A 23,462-nucleotide genomic window follows, 5' to 3' on the forward strand; every position below is an offset into this window, starting at 1 on the left:
GAGGTCCTTAGCTCATCAGTGAGGCTATCAGGCAGCCTGGTTGTCGCAACGTCGAGGAGCACGGACCATTCTTGCCTTTAGAAGACACCTCAAAAGCAATGGCCAATGACAAGCTGCAAGATTTCAGTGACCTGTCACGTGATCTTCAATTACCGTTCCCCGAGGCTCTACCTTGGCTAGCATCACCAAACATTGCCTACGTATTGAAGACGAGACAATCTACGGCCAATTGCGAGGCACAGCAGCGTTTTGTCACGCAACCCGTATATTCGCAACAATGGCTTCGCCTCTCCTTGCCGCGCGGGTAGTCCGCAAGACTACTTTCAATGTCGCCGGCAAGCGATTCCTTTCCGATATTTCCATTACTAGAACTGGCAAGCCTATCATGCGTGTTGAGGGTGGCCGGTAAGCTGAACCACGGCCCATTGGTACTGCTGAGCCTCTTTCTAATCTTTTTTCTTGTTTAGTTCATCCCTTGGAGGTGCGACGATCGAGCTACGATGACCACGAACGATACTAACGAATAGCAACTAGGCCATACCGTTACCGTATTTGGCGCAACTGGCCAACTAGGACGATACATTGTCAACCGACTGGGTGAGCGAACCTTATATTGGATCTTGATAGTGGGAAATGAGTAATTGGGATACTAATACAGGCATCAGCTCGCCAGGGATGTACCGTCGTTATTCCCTATCGTGAGGAGATGGCCAAACGTCATCTCAAAGTCACTGGAGATCTTGGCCGTGTTGTCTTCATTGTACGCCTCAATTGCATTCGATATCGTCAGGAGCTTTCCAGTAACATCGTATTTAGGAGCACGATCTTCGAAACACCTCTTCAATCGAGGCCAGTGTGCGACACTCGGATGCTGTTTTCAATCTGATCGGCCGTGATTATCCAACCAAGTATGTTGATACTAGAGGGACTGAAACGAGAAAAGGAAAACTAAATGGCCACCAGGAACTTTTCCTTGGAGGATGTGCATGTCGAGGGTACCGAGCGAATCGTTGAGGCTGTCTGCAAGTATGATGTCGACCGATATATCCACGTTTCTTCCCACAGCGCCAACTCTCAGTCCACCTCGGAATTCTACCGCACAAAGGTTTGCAGAAATCCTGCTTCACCAAGGAGGAGAGGCTAACCAGAATCTTAGGGCCGAGCTGAGGAGGTTGCCCGCAGCCTTTTCCCCGAGACCACTATCGTCCGCCCTGCCCCGATCTTCGGTTTTGAAGACAACCTCCTGTTGAAGCTAGCTGGTGTCACTAACCTTTTTACTTCCAATAACATGCAAGAGAAGTTCTACCCTGTTCACGTAAGTTGCAGTGAAACTGGTTGCGCAATGCCAAAAATGTTAACAGCCTCAGTCAATTGATATCGGTGCTGCTCTTGAGAAGATCTTCTTTGACGACACCACTGCAGGACAGACCTTCGAGCTTTACGGTCCTAAGAAGTACAGCATGGAGGAGATTTCTGTCATGGTTGACAAGGAGATTTACAAGCAGCGACGACACCTCAACGTGCCGAAGGCTATCTTGAAGCCTGTCGCTGAGCTGCTGAACAAGGTGCTTTGGTGGCACACTATGTCGGCTGATGAGGTCGAGAGAGAGTTCTTGGACCAGGTCATCGATCCCAAGGCCAAGACGTTTAAGGACCTCGGCATCGAGCCTGGTGACATTATCAACTTCACCTACCACTATCTGGTGAGTGTTGTTAACCACCATGTTGAAATATACAAACTGACCCCCATCTAGCAAGGATTCCGAAGCCAGAACTTCTACGATCTCCCCCCTGCGACAGAGAAGGAGAAGCGGGAAGAGAAGAAGTACATCCACGTTCTGGATGAATTGTAAAGAAAAGGAATCCAATTTTTGCGTGCCATGGATGCTGCAAAGGCAGTTGGTGATCAAGGGCTGAGCGGACAGGGATAATAGTCCGTGTATATAGGACCGCATAAACTAGAGGTGTGCGAGATCCAACAATTGCACAGGTTTTCTTTGGATTGAAAGCATATCAAATAATTGAAGTTCAGGAAGTTAGTCCACATTTAACTACCCTATAGTGATCTTTTTCCATTCAGCCTTTAGAAGACGAAGAGCAGCAAAGACTACCCCGCCAAACCCACACACAAAACCCTTAATCGTAGGTATCCGGCTTAAACCTTTGCGCTTAGTTATACATCGAGACAAAAAAGAGCAGTTTCGACTACAATTTTCCGATGTCTTTTGATGATGAAGAACCCATGTAATGAGCGCTTCAAATTCCCCTGTTGTACGCCCCACCTCAGTTTACTGACTTTAGTTGGTCTACAGAAGCCTCTCGAGTCACGCCTTGGCCGCGTTGGCCGAGTTCCACGCCGAAAAGGATGCCCATGAAAAGACATTCCAGAAGTTGAGGACCGGCGCCGCCCCTAGAGCCGGAGCCGGACTCGGGGTGGTTGAACCGGAGGACGAGGATCCTGTAGCGGAAGATGTGGACGACCAGCCGCTGAGCATGGCCGCCTTCACGGAGGACTGGAACGAATCGCAGTTTTGGGTACGTAAAACGAAGTGCAGGAAACAAGGCATAGAACATATCTATTGTCCAGTGGCCTTTCACTTTTGGCTACACCGGTGGAGATGGCTTCTCGGATCGGCTCCTGGGATCTTGCATCGAGTGATGGAGTATTTATTACGTACTGGTCTGGCAATGGGTGCTCTTGGCGCAAGACGTGCGTCTAGCGACAGACAACAACTTCATGATATTGACACTTCGAAAAACAAAACTGACATCTCGGCGCTTTAGTTCCTAGACGAAACTGCCTTGGCCCTCGCCGATCAGCTCCTTGATGGTGCATCGTCGAGTTCAACGATTGGTGTAGTGTCGACACCAAGTGTATTCATTGCACTTAAGAACCGCCTTGTACGCAACATTCTTACCAATTTCAGTCTCTAATCGAAGAGGGCATGTATACAAGATATGCATTAACTAACCAGTGTCGTATAGAGATTCTGGCCTGTCGAAGATCGACCAAAGCTGGTGTTATTTGAGCATGACCACCGGTTTAGTGTCTTCCCTGAATTCGTGTTCTACGACTTCCAACGACCTCTCCAACTTCCACGTACGGTTGCTCTGATCTTCTGAATGTTGTGTGCAGCCGACTAACCTAAGTTCATCAGTTAACCTCAAGGGCAGCTTGGACAGTGTTATCATTGACCCTCCTTTCTTCAGCAATGATTGTCAGACGAAGTGTAAGTTATACCTTGATATTCCAAGCAGTCCTTACTATGTGGTCTGGGGGGGGTTGGGGAGGGGGGGGAGCTTTATCACTCAATAGCATATCTTCAAGCCCCCAATACTGACGTGCCATTTATTCAGTTGCTCTGACCGGTCGCTGGCTCATTAAACCAAAGTCGCCCCGTGTCATTGTCTGCACTGGCGAGCGAATGGCTCCCATCATCGACAAGCTTTACAGCTCTGTTGGAGTCTACCCAACCACGTTTGAGCCTGCCCACGCAGGATTGAGTAACCACTACTACTGTTACGCCAACTTCGAGAGCTCGACCTGGGACTGGCGACCGGATGAATCCGATTAGTATGGCGGAAGGACGGAGCCGCAAATCTTTGGAAAGAAGAAACTTGCTGTACCCAAACCGCCAAGAAAAGTCGTGCAAGACATGGCCACACAACTGACTGGAAGTATGTTGGGCCTATCAGTATATCCAACTTATGGAGACGCTCGTGGATTTTTGTCAGCCTATTCGCGAACGCAGAAGTTCGCCAAGTGGGGAGAAGCACATATATATCGTGCAATATCATGTTAAAGCTATGCTACTACATGTATAAATGAAACTGAATACCCACGCCAGCAATGCATCAAACTCCGCTAGTTGGTCTACGATGAACACGATTTATGTTGACCTGGATGTCATATGAGATCCCTCGACGCCTTTTCCACACGCCGAGCTCATGGTATCTTCCGCTCACCGCTGTACAGAGTTGTGTGGAGAGATTAGGCCAGTGAGCGAATAATGTAGAAGAGAAGATAGGCTTGGGCGCCAAGGACGTCAGACAAGCTCGCCAGCTCTACTTTGTGGTCATTGAATTTGAACCACTTTTTCATGTGTTAGTGTTGTACTGTCATCTAGAATACTGACGAAACTCACCTGGTCACCAACTCGACAATATGATGTGTAGTGGCCAGTATCTAGCTCACCGACGTGCACCACGACACTGAGTAGATCATACGTACAAGACCGCTCCAGCTCAAGGCTTTCTCGGCTGTCGTGATTCCGAATTCGATTAGTGTATGGCATCATATTGAGTTGTAGCGGAAACTTGACTTCGTTGTCGACTTTGGAGGCAGCGCGATCATGCCGGCCGTGCTTATACTCAAAACGCTATAATGTCATTAGCTTGGTGCGTCATCGTGGTTGACCTGAGGCCATCGCTTACCTTAAGCTGTATCGACAGCACATTTGGCAATCGTTTTATGCTCGTGTGTCGTTTCGCTTGCTGGGTCCCATTGCAGTTGTTGCATCGATACTCGCACTTGTCGTACTTGATGTATTCCTCATCGAGACAATCCTGCAAGGAGACAGTAGGCTTCTTCTGCCCTGTCCGTTTGCTCTTCTTTTGAACAACATTGTCGAGGCCTAAGCTCAGGTCCAAGAATGACTGGATAGAGTTGCTTTGACCCGAGCAGTTCTGGCACGTTGTTGTTGTTTGCATCTTACCATAAAATGTTTGGTGCATGATGCAGTTGCAACTATGCTCACTGCCGATCTCTGGCTTTTTGCCGTCTCCGTTCCGCTCGTGGAGCTCTTCAGCCAAGAATTGGAAGAACTCGTGGGCATCTTGTTCCTTGGTGGTAACAAGGTTCTCGAACGCCTTTTTCTCCGAAATCCAGAACCCCGACAATATATTTGCAGCGGTATAGCCGTTTGTCGTCTCCAGAGCATAGAAATCTTGAAACATGTCATCCATAGCACAGCTCAAACAGTGAGAGACTTGGCAGTCACTGCTCTGGTGACCATCGCTAAGATAGAAATTCCTAAGCAAAGGATTGTGCAAGAAGCTTTGTAGGACGACATTCTGATAGCAGGTGGCGCCGGCGTTGTAGATGCCACGTAGACCATTGGCTCGGCATGAAGCGGTGTTTGTATTGCTAGAGATAAACCGCGGGTCATCCTTAAAAGAACCCGTGAACAGCTCGTCGTGTTTCCTCTTTCGGCCTATGTAACCAGTCACGGTCAGTAAGAGGACATTTGAAGACAATAGTATTTTCCGGTCGGTGGAGACATATAATGATAAAACATGCAATGATGGCACTTACCAGAAAAAGAACCAGTTCCTATCTTTCTCACGCGTAGCTCCTCGAGAGTTGGATCCCAGATATAGTCGTCGCATATCTGACAATAAAGGCAGCCACTTCTCGAGTCGACATCTGCGCCATGTTAGCAGTGCACCAGGAGGCAGCAGAAGGCAACCAACAGAAGCGATGCTGTTTTTTAGTCCCGTGTCTCAGGCGTTCTTCTTCGGTGACGGTTGATGGGCACTGCAGGCAGAGGTAATTCGAGGTGAGTGATGTGACGGGTCGGCCGTCTAGCGTCGAGGTCTGGGGAACGATCGGTGTCGCATCAAAGATGCCACGGAGAATTAGTTTGTAATGAGTGATAGAGCTGTTCATTACCTCCTGGTTTTTGCTGAGGAGGAGTTGTATGTGTTCTAGAGCAGTCAGAAAACGGTAAAGAAACTCGTGGTAACTGAAACGACGAGGAATATAAGAGGGGGCGTACCGCAGCCAAACATGGGCAATCCAGGAACCGGCGACTTCACCCTGACATTCTTAGGAGAGGCTGGTGTTGTTGGTCGTGCAGACATTAGGGGCGATTGAGTCTTTTGCGATCGGCTCAAGCTGGACCAGAATGTGAAGCTCTTGTAGAATAAAGTTGATGCAATGCAGCTTCAATGGGCGATCAGAGGCACGACGCGAAACGTATGAAGAGACTCGATGCTAGTAGGTATGATATCGTGTGGGAGACAGTTCCGATAGTTCGCTCGATTGCGATTGTACTGGTGGTTTTCGATTATTCGTCTGGCGACTTGAACGGAGGCACAGGCCGAAAGTCGGACAATTGTTCGCCTTTTCCCGTCGAGGGGCGGAATTAAAAGAAGACAATGCAGTGTTGTAGAATAGTAAGTAGCTTTAGACGTCGGTAACCGTTGAAGACGGAAAAGATGATGATCAGTACTCTGAGCTGGCTGGTATTATTTAAATTAATACAATGATTGTATGAATTGGAAATGCAAGAATGGTCCAGAGCGCAGAAGTGAAGCCACTGTAACTTAAACTATGCCAGGGACAGGGCTGGAGCGAGCCTGATGGGAGAGATTGCAGCAGGTGCAGCTGCCTTAGCGCGTACCTTGTCGCGAAAGATTGGCGGAAGAGGTACATAACCGTAAAAATTACACCCCTGTCATGCAAGGCGATAAGATAAGCATGCAGTTACAGTGTTAAGCCAGGGCCCAAACACATTAAACATAAGTAATTAAATAATCGGGAAAGCGCGTTTGTAGGTGACGTGACCACTAAGGTAGAGAGGTAGTGCTGAACAATATGCGGAATTGTTATTGATTAAGTACAAATAAATAAAGCCTGCACATAATACCTGCTAGATAGTAGCTACCTTATTTATCTACAGTACCTCAGTAGTATCTAGGTGCCTCCTCTCTAGTAGGTAGGTTTGGGATGGCATCGAAGCAGGGAGTTGACACTGATTTCCTATTACTACTAAGGTACCATTATGTAGTATATAGCCAAGTACACCTGGGTGCTCGCTCTTGTTATAGAAACTTTATTGAAGGTCAAGCCTGTTGCTGCTGCTGTTGCCGCCAAACAAACAATCGGCCACTAATGTGTCACCTGCCACAAGAGGAGTCAACGTATAGCTTGAGCCGAGGTTTACTAACATTCCCCATTCAATCCCTTGTAGATATATACCTCTTACTACTACTAACTTACATACTACCTTAGTAGGTAGGTAGTCTTGGCAGCCCGACCTAATGGAACCTGTGAGTTCTGAGTTACTAGATAAAGTCTTTACAACTTATATTTCCAACCGAGCTCAAACAAACAATCCTCGACTTATTACGAACCACTCTTTCGGAAGACTCCACATAACCTCTTGGCCCACCGAATCCCCGGCTCCGATCCACGGCATTCAGCTCCAGAATCCCCCCCAATCAGCGCCTTGACTTCTTCCAGGTCTGATAAAGCCGTCAACAATTCAAAGATCATGGCAACGCAACTCATTACTCTGCCGGCCGTAGAACGTCTCAGTCCTACTTGCATACGCATACTGGGTGGCAATCCAGGCAAATTCACTCTCCAGGGCACAAACACTTACCTGCTTGGCACAGGCCGAAGTCGACTTCTCATCGACACGGGCGAGGGGCGCAAGGCTTGGATCACTTCGGTTCGCGAAACACTGCAGCGGGAAAATGCAATTATCGACACTGCATTGATCACGCACTGGCACCATGACCATATTGGTGGTATCAAAGATCTCCTCAGCACCTCGCCTAAGACGAGAGTCTACAAGCACACTCCCGAGGAGGGACAGCTAGACATAAAGCATGGCCAGCGTTTTGAAGTCGAGGGTGCAACCTTGACAGCTGCATATACGCCAGGACACACCAAGGATCATGTTGTGTTCGTGCTTGAGGAGGAAGATGCAATGTTTACTGCTGACAATGTCCTCGGCCAGGGCACAGCTGTTTTTGAGGATCTGGTCATATACCTACAGAGTCTTGAAGAGATGAAACCTCTGTTCAAAGGCCGAGCGTATCCCGGGCATGGACCAGTCATAGAGAATGGGCCAGCGAAGATTGCGGAATATATTGCACACCGAAGACAGCGAGAAGAACAAGTTATCCGGACACTGAAAACGGGACCCGAAGACGTAGAGACGAATGACCCTGCGTTATGGGCGGCGTGGTCGGCAATGGATTTGGTCGAAGTGATCTACAAGGATGTGCCAAGGACCCTTTATCCAGCGGCTTGTAGTGGTGTTTTGCAAATTCTCGGTAAACTGGAAGGCGAGGGTCGTGTGGCTCATGAAGGTGAGAAATGGAGGATGATTGCAGACAGTCGGTCATCGCTATGAGACAGTAGGCTTTGAAGCAAGACGATCGTCTCAAAGGATTATCTTGGGTACTTTGGGCAGGATGCTTCTACCTGCTAAAGCGCGTATATGCATACCGACTTGGAAAATATTATAATTCAGTTTTGGATGAGTTCTTCTGTCGCCCGTTATCTAGTTGTTCCTAGCCATGATCGAGTGACTGACCGACTGACTGGACTGGTGGAGGTGATCAGGGGGGATGGGTCTCTATCCGTTTAAACAAGATGGGATTCATACGGAGGCTAAGGCAGCTACTATAACTATAGGTTAGCGGCTGCAGTAGCGCCACCACAGCGGGCTGTCATCCATACCTACCTACTAACTAAGTACATGATGACTGTATTGGCACTTTTTTTGATAGAAAATAATACAAAGTGAAACTTATACTTGTCAGGAGAATGGCACGGTCCTGGCTTCTCAGCCAACAACATACGATGCCGTTTTATTGCTTGGAACAGGTTTCGCAGTAAAAGACAACTGAGTGAGTATGTTGGTGTGAGTTTAGTGCCAAATCATAAAACCCAGAGAATCCCGTTACAAATTGTAACCAGAAGTTCATGCAGGTATTCTGCGAGTAAAAGTCTGCGTAAGAATGAATGTCTCTAATGAGTGAAGCTGCAGTATAGCTGGGCAGGAAAAGGCCTTGATAGGTGGTCGTATACACCACTTGTTATATTCACAGAGTCCTTTACCTTATGATCCTTGCATTTTGAGTCATGCGACTGCGATAGTCAAGACTACCTAGAGGAAGGTGCCTTGTGACCTTTGAGATCTGTTGATGTTGGCGTTGATGGACTGCCGGAATCATCGGGCCATTTGAAGAGGAGGATACCATGTCTGGTCCAATTTTGGTGGTGGAGATGCATACTGCCAAGAAGTTTCGGTATTGAACGCTTGCTACCTCCTACGGTACATACTCGAGGTTCAAGAGCGACGCCTCCGTCATGTCAAGGCGCGTCACAACATAGTAGTGAATACATTACCCGTCAGTGTTGGAGATTTACTCACAACTGACGAGGGAAATATACTGCGGCCTTGTCACTTAGAGCGTGGACCTGATAGAAGCAAAACAACCTAGTAACTGTTAATTGACAAAGCGGAATGTTCGGTTGTGGTTATGCTTAGGTGGAGCCCGGGATTAAAAGGATTAACGAGCGGGATGATATAACTTAGGTTAGTTAGTACCTTAGCTTACCTCTGTGACAGGTAGTAAGTGAATATCCCTGCAAAATAATTCAATAATGTCTATAAGAATCATTAGGCATCCGAATATTAGCAATTCAGCTCTAAGCTCGACATCACAGCTTTGTAAAGGCTCTGACCACCTGGTTATCCTCGCTTTAGAGACGTTGGAGATTGGAGATTGGGTTGCCTACCTATGATACAAGTGCGTTCGTTTCTTCATTCATGTCCATCGTCGATTCCGGACTACAAAAAAATGCGCAACGCCGTGAATACTCGGAATTAGGGTGCAAAAACAGGTAACGTAATGGTGCCTACTGTAACACAACATCATCACTGAGTTGTACAGGTCCCCCCACCGGCCGGCCCCGTTGGACCTCCCCCACCAAAGCTGCCGCGCCTGTTTACCGCATACCAAGTGGCATTCTCTTGACCTTTCTCGCTTTATTGTTTTCCTTTAGGTAAATACATCCATCCAGTCGATACTAGATATGACGAGATGAAGCAATTCGGAACCTCCGGATAGAATCTGTTGTTTCTTGGCTTGTTCAATGCCATCAGATGGGTAAGCCCACCTAGTTTGGGCCACTCGGCCCCTGCAAGGACGGAGCGTGATGAACGGATTTCCATATCATGTTTTGAATCAATGCCATGTCGAAGCTCCTTGAAACATTTTTGGTTCTACCCTCCAGTTCCATCGAATGATTATATATATATAAACGCTGTTACTGTTGATGTCTGGTTGTGTCCGAGCTCACACACTCTTTGTATATAATTCTTGTTTGCAACCTGGCCTAACTCAACTCTCAAAACAAAAGCATTATTTCGATAGGCATTCTAAATATGATCTATAAGAAAACGGCATCGCGGGTTTCGAACCTATTGTTTCTGGCACTTTTGCCTATCGTTTTTGCGCATGGCGATAGCCAAGACATGGGCAAGATGAACATGGGAATAGACCACGACAGCAACACAACACAGTCACCTAAACACCAAGACTATCCCAATACTTACTTTGCCCATTTTGAGCATTCTGGAGTCATTTACGCACACATTTCTTTGATGGTTATTTCCTGGGTGTTCATCCTCCCCATCGGTAAGTTCACCTCAGCTACACGCTATTCCGTTTGTTTCGCAAACTGATTTGTACGGACCATAGCTGTCATGTTCTCACTGACACGTTCTCGCTTTACATTGCCTGCCCAACTCGTGTTCCTAGCTTCCAATACTGTGGGGGTTTTTCTCGGCGTCGTTTACAACAACAATACCCCTGATTTGTATCCTGGTAATGCGCACCACAAGATTGGCTGGACTGCGACTTGGGTTATCTGCGCCCAGGTGCTTGTAAGTGTTGTGGGCTACATTGCCGGTGCTTTCCGAAGCGATGAAAGCAGCAGAGAGACACGCTATTTGCTACCTATACCAAGTCCAGAGGCCGAATTGCCTTTGTACAGTGGATATCATGATGACAGTCCATGCCGCACTTCCGATGATACCGGACGAGGCACCGAGCCAAACAGCCCTTCCCTCCAGAGCGACTCAGTATCAACACTCGATGGCATGGGATCGCCACCGCAGCACCCCAGTAAAGAGTACGAAGATGACCAAGACTTGGAAGAGCTTTCATTGTCATCTCCTGCACCCCAGGGGACTTTAGCCCGCCATGGTTCCAAGCTTGCTACATCAAGAGTCTGGAAGCACCTCGACATTGGCCGCAAAGTGATTGATCGCATCATTCTTCCTTTCGGCTCCATCGTGCTTGCCACTGGCATAGTCACTTTTAGCCGCTTCTTTGTCAGTTATCTATTCAAAATCTCAGTCAAACTCTAATTAGCCTAACACGTCGTTAACAGGAAGGAGACGGAATCTTCAATGGTCTGGCGCATTGGGTTAAGGGCGGCGTCTTCTTTTGGTTGGGCATCTTCACTCTGGGACGTTGGTCTGGCAGCTTTGGCGAGCTCGGCTGGGCATGGAATGTCCATCCCAAGAAAAGCCTACAGGGATGGCGTCCTTCTGCTGAGCTCGTCGAGAGCTTCTTGATCTTCTTCTATGGCTCTACAAACATCTTCATGGAGCACCTTGGTGGTTGGGGAGGGGACTGGACTGCGCAGGATATGGAGCACATTTCCATCACTATTCTGTTCCTTGGGGGAGGCCTGGTAAGTCAAAGCCCTGCGGGTTCCCTGCCTAAACTTGTAAAATAGTTCCAAGACTGATCATGAGAAATTCAGTGTGGCATGCTCATCGAGTCGACTCGCATTCGTAATCTTCTCAACATGACTGTCCAAGACATCGAGCCAATGAATCCACATGCAGTTGAAGACGCAAACGAGATCAAGGCTCCTGATACGTACGAGTTGTCGCTAAACCCCATCCCAGCTTTGGTGATCATGCTGCTTGGACTCATGATGAGCTCACACACGCAGCACACCATGATGTCCAGCATGGTCCACAAGCAATGGGGAAATTTACTCATTGGAGCTTCGTTTGCTCGCGGCCTTACATACATTTTGATGTTCATCAAGCCGCCAACGTCCGTTCTCCCATCACGACCGCCTACCGAGCTACTCACGGCGTTTGGACTCATATCTGGGGGAATTATCTTCATGGCTAGCGTAAGTCGAACGCTCCTACAAGTTCACGTTGATAAGCTAATTTGAATCAGAGCACCGATACTGTTGATGGAATGATTCATTACGGCCTCGATGCCATGTTCATGTATACCGTCACGATGGGCCTCGTCGGATTGTTGATGGCCTGGATTGTCATTGTCCTTGCCTTGAAGGGATGGGCCATGCGAATCGAACGACGCTGCATAGCAGGATAGAAATCGACAAAACTACATGCACGCTAGGATAGGAGAAAATAGAGAATCGCCATGGCTTGGGTTGAGTGAAGAGATGTGTATATAGGTTGGTTGTATTGAGTTTTGGATGTAGTGGTAGTTCTGTTTTGAGATACCCTCTTATGAGACGGCCTGTAATTGACGCAATTCTGAACGAAACCGAGCGCCTGTATTGTCTGCCATGTACATTATTCTGGCTTATGAGTACTGCGATGATGTTGGTGCTGTCTAACGGACGAACGCTTTTGTTAGCCAAATCAGAACATTGGTGCTCCGACGTGTTCTCATTTCATGAGAAGTGGCTGAATGGCGCCCTTCAAAAATCTTCGATGCCGCGAATTCTTATTATCGATGCTTTGTCGAGCATCTTTGACTGTTTGACCCAAAATGTCTGAACTTGGAGGGTACTCCTCTTAGGCATTCTCTTCCTTGCGCTTTGGTTCAGCTATCACTCTGTTCTGATCCTCGGACGAGAAAAGGTCAGCGCCCTGCTGCAGAGCGTGGACAAGAAACGAGATCGAATCGGCCTTGAAATCTTCAGCGTTGCGAACCTTGTCGAGATCCTCTGAAAGCTCTTGTGTGGCCCGTTGGAGGTAGTAAGATGTGAATTCAGGGGAGGACTGGTTTGTAGGTTTAGAAGACATGTTGGCCGTGTTTGAGCAAAGATTGATGGAGATGTATGATTTACCACAAGCAGTTGCTGATTTAAATGTTTGTGGTTGTGCAGTCAAGGTGATGTATTCGAAGACTAGGTAACTCAGTCGTCGAAGATAGGAAGCAAAAGTTTATCTACGAAGGTAGCACATAGACAGTGCACAAAAATGTTCCTCTTGTTCACACTGTACACTGTCATCCAGCTTAGTGCTACATGTGGACAACAGCACGTATATATAACCTGCCTATACCATGCCATGCCAATAAGTACAATCAAGGGTTTAGTATATAGTCTCTGAATACCTCGCAAGTAAGAAGAAGAAGAAGAAGAAGGAGGAGGAGGAGGAGGAGAAGGGGTGAATCACGACCAGCTAACTTATATAGTGTTATTGCTCTCGTTCTACCATGGTCTGACTGACACTCAATTTCAGTGATACAGACGAAGACCTAAATTGGTTGGAACGTTTTTTCTATGTCAACAGTCTATCTGAGGTTGAACCGCCAAGTACATCTTACTCCCAGACCATCTAACACACGGCTGGACCAAACTCCGTAAAACATAAAGCAATCCTTTCGACGCCACTAATCCATAACAACGCCTTGCATACCTCATAAATATTGGTCATAAAACAGGACAACTGAGTTAATTCAGTGAGAAATATACTGGAACACGGCAGAGACCTCTGCTTCTCCGCATTCCTGCCTCAGCAGCAAGTCCTGGATGGGTTTCAGCCCCTCGTTGACAAAGTGGTTCCAAGTACTCGTGTCACCATACAACATGGCCGGTGCTTTGATATACTGCTTGCCGTCAGGCTTGCATCGCTTGCATTTGAACGTCTCGTGAGTATCGCTCTTAGTGTCTGACCGGTACTGAAATAGCTCGCGTAGACTGTCAAGAGAGAAATGTCGTTCCACATCTTCCGCTGAATCTACCACACAAGAAGACAAGCTTTGTTTGTGAGATTGTCGTTGGAAGATTTTCTCTTCTATGGTACCAGTCGCGATGAAGCGGTACACAAAACAGTCCTTCTTCTGCCCATCACGCCAGACTCGAGCCAGCGCCTGTTGGTCGGCCGCAGGGTTCCAATCGGGATCAAAAAGAACCAGACGATTCGCACCAATGAGGTTGATACCACATCCACCAGCCTTGCTACTGAGTAGAAAGATAAATTCGTCACCTTCGGGGTCGTTAAACCGATCGACAAGCTTCTGGCGCTTGTTCACATTCATGGTACCATCCAGACGAAGACTTCCGTACTGACGGGAACGGCATAATTTCTCAAACAGGTCCAGTGTCGAAGTGTAGTTACTGATCAGAACAATCTTGTCATTCGTGTCTTGCCGGATACGAGCCAGCATGCGATCCAGCACGGCCATTTTGCCAGAGTACCATGACTTGACTTCACGATCACGACCACGCGCTTCTTTAGGAACGTAATCATCAGGGTAGCACTTCTCTGAACCTGGTAGATCATCCGACATATTCAACAGGTCGGGATGGTTGCAAAGCTTTTTGAGAATGTTGATGGCTTTGAGAGGCTGACTTCCCTTACCTCGCAAAAGTGCTTGGATCTCGGGACTTTTGATGAAATAGTTGTAGAGATCAAACTGGAACGGTGCGAGATTGCAGAATACAACATGTTCGTACTTGACGGGCAAATACTTGGAAAGAATGTCGTTTGTGCGGCGAATCAGAAATTTGTTGACCACGCCGAGCAAAGCTGCAGTGCACTCATCACCCTTCTTGCGGTCCGCTTCTGAAGCGTCTGCATCTCGGCCTCGCAAGATTGGAATTTCGTATCGTTTGCGGAATTCCAAACGTGTGCCAAGCAGATCAGGGTTTGCAAAGCTTGTGAGAGAGAAGTATTCCGTCAGATCATTCTGAATGGGTGTGCCAGTAAGAATGACACGACGAGAAACGTTGAGGCTGTTGAGGGCATTGAAAGTATTGCTGTCACTGTTCTTCAGTCTGTGACCCTCGTCGCAGAAGAGTAGGCCAATCTTGGTATTCTTGAGCTCTTCCACGTTCAGTCGCAGAGTTTCGTAAGAGACAATGATAACTGGCCGGGTCACCGATCGCCCGGTCGCATTTGCCCATTGTCGGAGTTGACGCGTCAACTCTTCTTTGGAAGCTTTTCCATCAATGGCGAATGGATTGATGGCATTAGCACCAAGCCATTTGGTCAACTCATTGGCCCAGTTCTTGACCAAACTCGCGGGACAAACAACAATAGCCTTCTGAATAGTTGACTTGCCAGCATCAGGTGACTGTTTGAGTAGCGTCCACATGAGGGAGATGCACTGGAGAGTCTTTCCCAGTCCCATTTCATCAGCCATGATGCAACCGTTGGCTTTCTCGTCGATCAGGCCGGTAACACATTGGTACATGAACTTGACACCCTCGACTTGATGCGGGCGAAGAATCTTGGCAAGCCTGGGGTCAATGACAACTGGAACCCGAGGATGTTCATCGTCCGTTTTTTTCTTAATCCCTAAAATTTCAGCAAGACTCTTGTGAACAAGAGGTGCATCAAGCTTCTCCTCCAGAGTCTCTGCTTTGGTGGGTTCAATAGCTTTTGGCATGTCTTTCGGCTTATCATCGATTGTGGGATCATAGAGTACAATGGAAAACTCGCCGCTGGGATCGTGGAGCGGTTTAGCGACGAAGACAGCGCCCTGCCGAAGACCGAGAGTAGGGGGAGCACGATTAGGGTTGTATGCAGTACTATCCTTGTTCTTTAGAGGAACAGAGAATGACTTGCGAAAAACGAGAAGTTTGTCTTTGGGTTCAAAAACAGGATATCGGTTGTTGTCTCGAGTGGTGATTGCAAGCCTGTCATCATTGGAATACGGTTTGTCGCTGTCTGCTTCACCATCGGCGCCGCCATAATCGACCTTTCTCCGCTTACGGGATGGCCGGTCCACAGCTGGACTTCTTCCGGCAGCTCCAGGACACTTGAATGGTTTATGAAGTCGGTCAATAGAGGAAGGCGTTGGCATTCGCTTGCCCGGAGTCTTATTCTTGCCAGCAAGCGGCGTTGCCACAAGTGGTGAACTGAATGCCGCATTAGAAGTTGCACTGATGATCAGGAGGCCGTATCGAAACTTACGCTGCTCCCATATCGAGCGAATTTGATCGATGAAAGCTTGGGAAGTGGTTGTTGAAGTTTGCGAAATCCCTTGCCACCAAATAAAAATTGATGAAGGTAAAGAGGGCAGGCAGGCAGGTAAGCGCGATGAGTAACTCGACGCGACGGGTTGCAGGCAGACACGCTATCACGTGAGCCGCCTCCGTCAGTTTTTAGGATTTTTGACGACCTCAATGGAAGGCAAGAAGACCCTGACACAGGCCAGAAAAGCTTGGACTTGGAACTAGATCCACTAGCTTAGGTAACCAAACGGGGAGAATCATGGAAGTCAATACTCAGGCGACGATGGGCTGGTGGCAAGACATGGACTTTTACTCTCGATTCACTTTATTCTTTAGTCTTACTCCGTCTAACCAAGGATGATGATATCTGAAAGCCCGCTTGTTGCAGCGCCGTCAGGGTAGGTCAAAACCACTCGCTGATCACCTGCAATTTCTGCGGCTCTCAAGGACCCCGGATCTTTAACTAACACATGCTTCAAGCGTTAATCTCTCTAACACCGATCAAAGCCGATCGGTCGGTGGAGATGTCCTTGCCGAGCATGAATCCTTTGGACCGACCCCTCTCCAAGTCGCAATTGCTCAACATCGTACTGGGATCGTGACTGCTACAGTTGCTGGACATTTCGCTCATTGGCAATACCTCACTCGATCCCAGCGAATTAATGTCCAAGCTACTGCAAATCGACTTCCTCTTGCACGACTCGGTTTGGCCTGGGGTATTGTTTACCTCGGCGTGCTGAGTACCATTACCATTGCTCAGCGTAAAGTCGCGAGAAGTTCAGATCCTCTTCTCTCGCCTGCGAAGCCGTAGGGAAATATCTTTATCATGTCGGCTGACTTTTGGGCTGGCTATCTAAGTGGCGCAGTTGGTATCATCATTGGAAACCCTCTCGATGTCATCAAAGTACGACGTCAGGCGCAGCAAGCCAGTCCACCGCCAGTCCTGTCTTCTCCTTCGATGATAGCAGGAGAAACTTCTGCCACGAGCCAAGGCACATCATTCGGCACTCGTTTTCTCAGATCATATACTTCTTTAGTAACTGGAACTGCGGCGCCAATTCTCGGCTATGGTGCCCTCAACGCTTTACTTTTTGTTTCTTACAACCGTACCGAATCTACATTGAACAGTGTGTTCTCAACATCAGAGAATCTGTGGAATGCATGGATTGCTGGCTCTGTGGGTGGTCTTGCAACCTGGATCGTCAGCACGCCCACCGAGCTCATCAAGTGTAGAGCTCAACTGGCCTCTCCACCCATGTCAAGCTTGGCCATCGCTCGACAGATTTGGAGGAATGAAGGTGTTCGCGGACTCTACTTTGGCGGAGCAGTGACTGCTCTACGAGACAGTATCGGATATGGCTTTTACTTCTGGTCCTATGAGCTGAGCACTCGTTGGTTAGCCACAAAAGCTGAGGAGAGAACTTCTTTTCAACAGGAAGCCGCAAAGGTCCTTTTCTGTGGAGGATTGGCCGGTGTGGTAACGTGGGCCAGTGTCTTTCCTCTCGATGTTATCAAGACAAGGGTTCAGGCTCAGACGCTCGGCGGCCCAGTCGAGACATCACCTCTTTTGCAAACGAGCGGGCCTCTACGGACCTCACGAGCAGGTGCTCTGCAAATTGCACAAGAAGCGTATCGGGAAGGGGGGGCACGTGTTTTTTTTCAAGGGCTAACTGTCTGCAGTGTCCGGGCATTCATCGTCAATGCCGTCCAATGGGCTGTCTATGAATGGGTCATGCTTGAGCTTGGGCATGGACGCAAACAAGCTGTTTTTAACGACTTTAGAGTAGAAATGGTAGAGGCATTATAGAACGCAAGGCATGATACCAATAGTGTCACAGAAAATCAACTGATATTGGCAAAACGCTACCATATTCTACGAGAGGAATATGTGCATTGATCATAGAGTTCTAGACTAATGAGCTTAGGAATCATGATTTCCTTTTACTAAAGTTTGAGAAACCGATATATAGATATTCGCGATGAACACAATCCATCAACGTACGTATCGAAATTGTAATAGACGATGTGAGTGGGGTTGTGATCAGTATGGAGATCAGACGAGTGTATAGCAAGACTTATCGAAACTATCAAGCATTCCAGAGTGACTCAACCCAAAAGATTTGATTATTATTAAAGAGAAAAACCAGTTACTCCTAATCCTTGCACTTCGCACTTGGCACTTAATCTGGCTTCACCTTCTTGATCTCGAATAGGATACACCAGGCGCCTTTACCCCATGTTTTGTTCTCCAATCGTCGCTAACCGGTTTCAAGCAGCACGCTTTTCCTTATTGGCTTTTGTCACCTCGCGCCAACCTTCGAGGCCGGTTTGGTCTGTCCATCTTTGAGTATCGCTGTCGTATTTTTCGAGCCACATAGCCATGGCATCGCTGGCCTGAGCAACGATCGCTTTCCCAGCTTCATGTGCGCCCACCACGTCATTCTCGAATCTTTTCTGAGAAATGTCACCAGTCTTTTCATCGCGTTCCTTCCTTTTCTTCTCTCTTTCAGCCAGCCATTCTTTCCGGCCCGCAAGATACTTGACGCTGTGCCCAAGCCCTGCACTTTCATGCGAAATTCCCTTGTGGGACCTCTCAAGGGGCGGGGCAGTGAAGAAGAGGACTCGCCCAGCACTGTCATGCTGGAAGGTCTGGCGAAGCTCTCTCGGTAGGGCGTCATTCATGTTGTCGGGAAGCGCATAGACTTCTGGTGGTCTTGGTGGGTTGTACGCATTGCCGCTTTGCACGGGCATTCCGGGCGTAGGAGCCATAGGGCTACGCGCAACAGGAGGAGCAGGCGCTTGATTGTAAGCTTGGGTGATATGTGTCCCCATCGGGGTTTGTTGGTGCATGGGAGGTGCCGGCTGCCCATAGTTAGGGACGAAGCCCTGTGCATACCCTGCCTGTTGATGCTGAGGCTGAGGCTGGTATTGTACAGGACGCACAGACACTTGAGGCTGAGGACCAAGATGAGGTGGGTGTGGGATCGGAACTGGGGTCTGATGAACCTGTGGGGGCTGGGCTCCTGGCGTAGCTGGTTGGAAATGAGGCGTCATATGGGCGTTGTATGGAACAGGCGAAGGCGATGGACCCCCAGGATAAGAGATCGAAGGATGTCGGGCAGAGTGGTCTCCGGGCATAGCACCTGGGACTGGCAACACCGACGCGCGCCTACCAGCATCAGTGCCAACGTCGGACAGTGGGACAACCGACATAGCTTGTGGCGGAGGGGTGGGTTCTGGAGGAGGAGATTCCTTAGGTATTGTCAGTTGAGTGTCAACACAGGAGAATAAAATCAATGGCTAGCTGAAAGGCCTGAGGCACAAATGTTGCTCAGTATCAGGCGTTGGCTGGAGAGATGTGTATGTGTAGGCAGGGGCCATGCACTGCATTTGCTGATAAAACCTTGATGGCAGCCCGCAGAACGATAAGCACATAGCGTGCGGGCTATCATACAAACAAACAACAAACAAGATAAATGGAGATTCACTTACATTGATTTCCCGTGGACGTCGATGCACGGCTCCAACAATTGGCGGGGCATTTGGGCTTCCCCATGTTGGCTTGGGCAGCTCATCTGTTTCCTTTGCGTCCTCACGAAGCAAATGCTTGATGGGACTAGGGATCTTTTTCATGCGCCGAGGTACATCATAAAGGTCCATTTCATAGTCCTTGTCGCGCACCTCGTCGGGAACACAGCTCGCCCACGTCTTGATCTTGTTGAACGTGAACTTTTCCTCGTTGTAGCGTGATTCACATACATAGATCTCCTTACCAAGGGGGAAACCTCGCGGACGGCCTTTGTTGAAACGTGTCACGAACATGACGAAGCAGCGGTCCAAGACATCTTCAATCTGGTGGTCGCGATATTGCCCAGTTTTAACCACCTCATACTCGTAAAAATACTTGTCGTATCGGTGCACAGTTTGTTCTGGCCGATAATACCAACAGGCATTGATCCATCTTTGCCCAGCCCTATCTTGCCAGGTTCGATAGATTTGCGCTACGGTGGGCTTGGCCAGGTCGTTGGGATTTCGAATGTGAATCCAATCACCTATCTTGCTATTAGCCATGCATGTGACGCTGACGAGTTGTTGCATATGATGTTCCAATGCACGTACCAACTTTCCAGGATTGCCCGTGATACTGAATTTCTGCCAGAGGCAATTTTCCGTCTTCATCTCGGAAGTCATCGTCAGGCTTGGCCTTCTCTTGTTCTGCCAACATATGGGCCTCCCTTTGAAGGTCAACAGCAGCCTTGTATACTTCACTGTCATCCTCATTATATCGCTTGGCGTTCTCAAACATGAGGTTGAGATCTTGAAGCACTTGGTCGACGCTTTGATACTTCTTCCGCTTTACCTTCTTTTTAATGTTATCGAGGGCGATGGGATTCTGTATTGTCGTATAATAATCAGGAACAGCCGCCTTATCCGGTAACCTTTCAAAGGGATGAACAAGAAGGTGGCCCTCGGCATCCCTGGGCTTTCTCAATCCCTTTAAAATCGAAGTGATGCGCGCTTCATTTGGAGTAAGCACGCTCGGGGGTCGTCCCCTTCGCTTATGCGAATCGTCCTCGTAGTCTTTGTCTTGATCTTTGCGCCCAGAAGCACGTCGTCTTCGTCCCCGACGTCGCCCACCTTCATCATCGGAGTCATCGTCGTCTTCATCGTCATCGTCATCCTCGTCCTCATCATCCTCATCCTCATCCTCATCCTCATCCTCATCCTCCGCTGGTGGGGACTCTTCTGCTGGTGGGAGCTCACCAAGATCGGGCAATTGCGTATCGCTTGTTGTGATATGCCCCTTTTCTACCAATTTCTGAAGCTCACGGACGAGGATCTCTCTTAATCGAACAGCGGCACCGAATATAGGAGCAGAGGGGCGGTTGTAAACCTGAGCGTTGTGACAAATTTGCGCAACGTCCTTCACGAACTCGGCGAATGAGCTGTATTGCTTCTTCTGAGTTTTCCCCTGCGAAACCTGTTAGTAGTTGATGCGTACATAAAAACCTCTGTCGGCCTACCCGGATGGTACTGAAAGCAATAGGTTCCGAGATGATTTCGAAGTAATCAGGCAATGTTCGTCGATTGGGAATGCGCTGAAAGCCAGCAGCGAGCTGCTCGCCACTGTAAATTATTCCTTGTTAGCGATTGCACACCTGTCAAATAGATCCCATGCGTACTCGTCTTCAACACTGCAAAGATAGGTCGACAAGTTATGGATTAAACGATACATGTCAGGGCGACCTTCATCGTCCACTTCGCCTTCTGCATCTTCGTCACCTTCAGCATCCATATCCACATCCGGATCGCCTTCAGCATCAATATCGTTATCCATTGTATTCTTCATCTCGACGTCTGTGCCTGCGGTTTTGGCTTCGATCGATTCGCGCACCTCTATCGCGTTCGTCCTCCGAGTGGACATGATGGGCTCGTGTGACCCTCGGGTCTGTTCGCGATCCGTCGGTGAAGTTGTTGCAGCTCGGGATTCAGAGATAGCTGTAGGTATTTTAAGAAGTCATTTATGTAGTAGTTTGGAGGGTACAATTCGTATCGCGAAGCCACAACGCCAGGTGTGTTGCGAAAGTTGATTGGGGAGGTACGTATCGCTGACCTGCCATTGGGAGCGCGCGTGTTTGCGCGCGACACTGGATTCCTAAATAGGCTAAAGGGTGCGTGTATATAGAGATAGGCGGGTGCCAACCTCTCCACTTTACCTCACATATCATTGATTGATCAATTCATGAACTCATCCATAGTCTCTGATCCTCTTGTCTTGCGGGGGAAAAGATTAAATAAAACTGAATTACTGTCTACTTTGCTACAGAAATAACATTTGTATTTTCCTCTTCCTTCTAAGTCTGTTGCATAAGTAGGTATTTCGATCAATTGTCTTACTCATCCTAAGACCCAAGACCTTCTTTCCGATTCCTCGCCTTCAAATTGTGACACCTTTCAACCACCAGTCTAGAGTCTAGAATCTAGACGTGAAACCTATCCTCACCAAGCCAATACCTGGAGGACGGCCTTGCACATCACCTCCTGGCAAATATTACACGTCTTGAAACTTCACCATGCGTGCTCGATTCAAAGGCCCAGCTGGCACCGGCATCCTCGAGCTACCAGACGATGCTACTGTTCAAGCCCTCTTTGATGAAATTCGGATGAAGACTGGCATTTCCAAATTCGGTGTGAGATACGGTCTGCCGATGGCGATGAAATCTCTCGAAGCTACCCAGGGTGATCAGATTGCTCGATCTCTTGGTCTTCACGGCGAGACACTTACCATAGTTCCTGAGGAGTCATCATCTGCCCCTGTCGAGACTGTCCCGACCGGGACACCCCAAAGCCAGGTTACGGCATCCAAGACATCGAAAAAGAATGAAAGTCCGGAGGATGTGAACGTGCCATGGCCTCAAAGAGAGGGTACTCTTCGTAAGTGGAGTCAAATGCTTGTGCTTTATGTATATGGACATTGACATCAGGAAGTGTTACGAGTGATGCCCAGTGACAATAGCTGTCTGTTCACCGCGTTCGGAGGCGCATTGCAAAATCAACTCTCTGCGCAAAACTTGAGACGGATGATGGCAGACTATATCCTCCAACATCCAGAAGAATATTCGGAAGCCGTTCTTGGCAGTCCACCCAGCCAATACTGCCGAAGCATCCAGGACCCGGACAGATGGGGTGGTGGCATTGAGCTCAGCATACTATCCTCTATCTTTGACATACAAATATGCACTTTCGATGTTCAGGTCAGTCAATACCATTGCCGATCATCCTCCTTCGTTACTGATTGCCACTTAGACACAGAGTAAAATTGAGTTCGGGGAGGAAAAGCAGGATCGCTGCATTCTCGTGTACTCCGGGATTCATTATGACCGGGTTGCATTCAGCTGCACTGACCCCCCTTACAATTCCCCTACCTTACCCCCTGAGTATGACCAAGCTGTCTGGCCTACTGGTGACGACGATGTTCTCAAAAAGACCAAAGAGCTCATTCAAAAGCTGAACAAAGCGCATTACTACACAGACACAAACGGGTTGATCTTGAGATGCGACGTGCCGGGGTGCGACTGGATCGGCAGTGGCCAGCTTGAAGGTCAAAAGCATGCAGAGGCAACGGGTCACGTTGACTTGAGCGAAATTCAAGATGAGGGTGACAGCATCCTACGTAAGTGCGATGCACCTGGTTGCGACTTCATCGGGCAGGGAGACAAAGCTGTCAGACAACACCGTGCCGACACCGCTCACCAAAGCTTCTCCGTCATTCATGACGCCTGACCGGCGTCGGACGTGACAATTCAAACATTGCTAGTACGTCGAGTCACTGCGGAATGTTCATTCACGGCTGAAAGCACGACGAGGCCTACAAGCAGCACGTTTGTAAGATATTAAGAGCGTTAGCGCTAGTGGGGAAGTATAGTTTCCCCGGAATGATCGATATTCAATTTTCTTGCTAAAC

General features: G+C 48.4%; 10 protein-coding genes across 10 annotated transcripts; 6 read left to right on the forward strand and 4 right to left on the reverse strand.

The window, feature by feature from the left end:
- Positions 1 to 200: 200 nt before the first annotated feature.
- On the forward strand, positions 201 to 3,789 carry FGSG_13257 (uncharacterized protein). Its single transcript, XM_011329500.1, has 14 exons — positions 201 to 405; positions 468 to 481; positions 535 to 597; positions 666 to 760; positions 817 to 908; positions 964 to 1,105; positions 1,157 to 1,315; positions 1,368 to 1,703; positions 1,755 to 2,244; positions 2,313 to 2,535; positions 2,785 to 2,901; positions 2,986 to 3,100; positions 3,159 to 3,230; positions 3,358 to 3,789. The coding sequence occupies exons 1-9, from the start codon at positions 278 to 280 to the stop codon at positions 1,851 to 1,853; spliced, it is 1,128 nt and encodes a 375-aa protein (XP_011327802.1). The 5' UTR covers positions 201 to 277; the 3' UTR covers positions 1,854 to 2,244; positions 2,313 to 2,535; positions 2,785 to 2,901; positions 2,986 to 3,100; positions 3,159 to 3,230; positions 3,358 to 3,789.
- FGSG_13258 (uncharacterized protein) lies at positions 2,219 to 3,575 on the forward strand (the record flags this gene model as incomplete). The annotated part of the gene is made up of 6 exons (XM_011329501.1): positions 2,219 to 2,244; positions 2,313 to 2,535; positions 2,785 to 2,901; positions 2,986 to 3,100; positions 3,159 to 3,230; positions 3,358 to 3,575. 6 exons carry the CDS (start codon positions 2,219 to 2,221, stop codon positions 3,573 to 3,575), a joined length of 771 nt encoding a protein of 256 aa, XP_011327803.1.
- Positions 3,790 to 3,991: 202 nt separating the features above from the next.
- On the reverse strand, positions 3,992 to 5,862 carry FGSG_07958 (uncharacterized protein; the record flags this gene model as incomplete). The annotated part of the gene is made up of 6 exons (XM_011329502.1): positions 3,992 to 4,093; positions 4,146 to 4,379; positions 4,435 to 5,213; positions 5,315 to 5,425; positions 5,473 to 5,706; positions 5,778 to 5,862. 6 exons carry the CDS (start codon positions 5,860 to 5,862, stop codon positions 3,992 to 3,994), a joined length of 1,545 nt encoding a protein of 514 aa, XP_011327804.1.
- Positions 5,863 to 7,277: 1,415 nt separating this feature from the next.
- FGSG_07959 (uncharacterized protein) lies at positions 7,278 to 8,147 on the forward strand (the record flags this gene model as incomplete). Its single annotated transcript, XM_011329503.1, has 1 exon — positions 7,278 to 8,147. The coding sequence occupies one exon, from the start codon at positions 7,278 to 7,280 to the stop codon at positions 8,145 to 8,147; it is 870 nt and encodes a 289-aa protein (XP_011327805.1).
- A 2,043-nt stretch (positions 8,148 to 10,190) lies between these two features.
- FGSG_07960 (uncharacterized protein) lies at positions 10,191 to 12,174 on the forward strand (the record flags this gene model as incomplete). Its single annotated transcript, XM_011329504.1, has 5 exons — positions 10,191 to 10,443; positions 10,507 to 11,141; positions 11,201 to 11,506; positions 11,579 to 11,962; positions 12,013 to 12,174. The coding sequence occupies 5 exons, from the start codon at positions 10,191 to 10,193 to the stop codon at positions 12,172 to 12,174; spliced, it is 1,740 nt and encodes a 579-aa protein (XP_011327806.1).
- A 256-nt stretch (positions 12,175 to 12,430) lies between these two features.
- FGSG_07961 (uncharacterized protein) lies at positions 12,431 to 12,910 on the reverse strand. The gene has a single exon (XM_011329505.1). The coding sequence runs from the start codon at positions 12,834 to 12,836 to the stop codon at positions 12,606 to 12,608; it is 231 nt and encodes a 76-aa protein (XP_011327807.1). The 5' UTR covers positions 12,837 to 12,910; the 3' UTR covers positions 12,431 to 12,605.
- Positions 12,911 to 13,494: 584 nt separating this feature from the next.
- On the reverse strand, positions 13,495 to 15,967 carry FGSG_07962 (DNA repair and recombination protein RAD54; the record flags this gene model as incomplete). Its single annotated transcript, XM_011329506.1, has 2 exons — positions 13,495 to 15,901; positions 15,957 to 15,967. The coding sequence occupies 2 exons, from the start codon at positions 15,965 to 15,967 to the stop codon at positions 13,495 to 13,497; spliced, it is 2,418 nt and encodes an 805-aa protein (XP_011327808.1).
- Positions 15,968 to 16,622: 655 nt separating this feature from the next.
- On the forward strand, positions 16,623 to 17,946 carry FGSG_07963 (uncharacterized protein). The gene has a single exon (XM_011329507.1). The coding sequence runs from the start codon at positions 16,824 to 16,826 to the stop codon at positions 17,802 to 17,804; it is 981 nt and encodes a 326-aa protein (XP_011327809.1). The 5' UTR covers positions 16,623 to 16,823; the 3' UTR covers positions 17,805 to 17,946.
- A 319-nt stretch (positions 17,947 to 18,265) lies between these two features.
- On the reverse strand, positions 18,266 to 21,618 carry FGSG_07964 (uncharacterized protein; the record flags this gene model as incomplete). The annotated part of the gene is made up of 6 exons (XM_011329508.1): positions 18,266 to 19,249; positions 19,490 to 20,049; positions 20,117 to 20,969; positions 21,022 to 21,124; positions 21,157 to 21,496; positions 21,612 to 21,618. 6 exons carry the CDS (start codon positions 21,616 to 21,618, stop codon positions 18,266 to 18,268), a joined length of 2,847 nt encoding a protein of 948 aa, XP_011327810.1.
- A 453-nt stretch (positions 21,619 to 22,071) lies between these two features.
- Positions 22,072 to 23,457, forward strand: FGSG_07965 (uncharacterized protein; the record flags this gene model as incomplete). Its single annotated transcript, XM_011329509.1, has 3 exons — positions 22,072 to 22,432; positions 22,610 to 22,752; positions 22,805 to 23,457. 3 exons carry the CDS (start codon positions 22,072 to 22,074, stop codon positions 23,279 to 23,281), a joined length of 981 nt encoding a protein of 326 aa, XP_011327811.1. The 3' UTR covers positions 23,282 to 23,457.
- Between the last annotated feature and the right edge of the window lie 5 nt (positions 23,458 to 23,462).

This window comes from Fusarium graminearum, chromosome 4 (genome assembly GCF_000240135.3).
Source record: "Fusarium graminearum PH-1 chromosome 4, whole genome shotgun sequence".
Lineage (NCBI taxonomy): Eukaryota > Fungi > Ascomycota > Sordariomycetes > Hypocreales > Nectriaceae > Fusarium > Fusarium graminearum.

Coding starts and splice junctions, on each gene's coding strand:
- FGSG_13257 (XM_011329500.1), top strand. CDS start 278: ATGGCTTCGCCTCTCCTTGCCGCGCGGGTAGTCCGCAAGACTACTTTC. Junction 1,106..1,156: donor CGGAATTCTACCGCACAAAG/GTTTGCAGAAAT, acceptor CCAGAATCTTAG/GGCCGAGCTGAGGAGGTTGC. Junction 1,704..1,754: donor ACTTCACCTACCACTATCTG/GTGAGTGTTGTT, acceptor ACCCCCATCTAG/CAAGGATTCCGAAGCCAGAA.
- FGSG_07961 (XM_011329505.1), bottom strand. CDS start 12,836: ATGTCTTCTAAACCTACAAACCAGTCCTCCCCTGAATTCACATCTTAC.
- FGSG_07963 (XM_011329507.1), top strand. CDS start 16,824: ATGTCGGCTGACTTTTGGGCTGGCTATCTAAGTGGCGCAGTTGGTATC.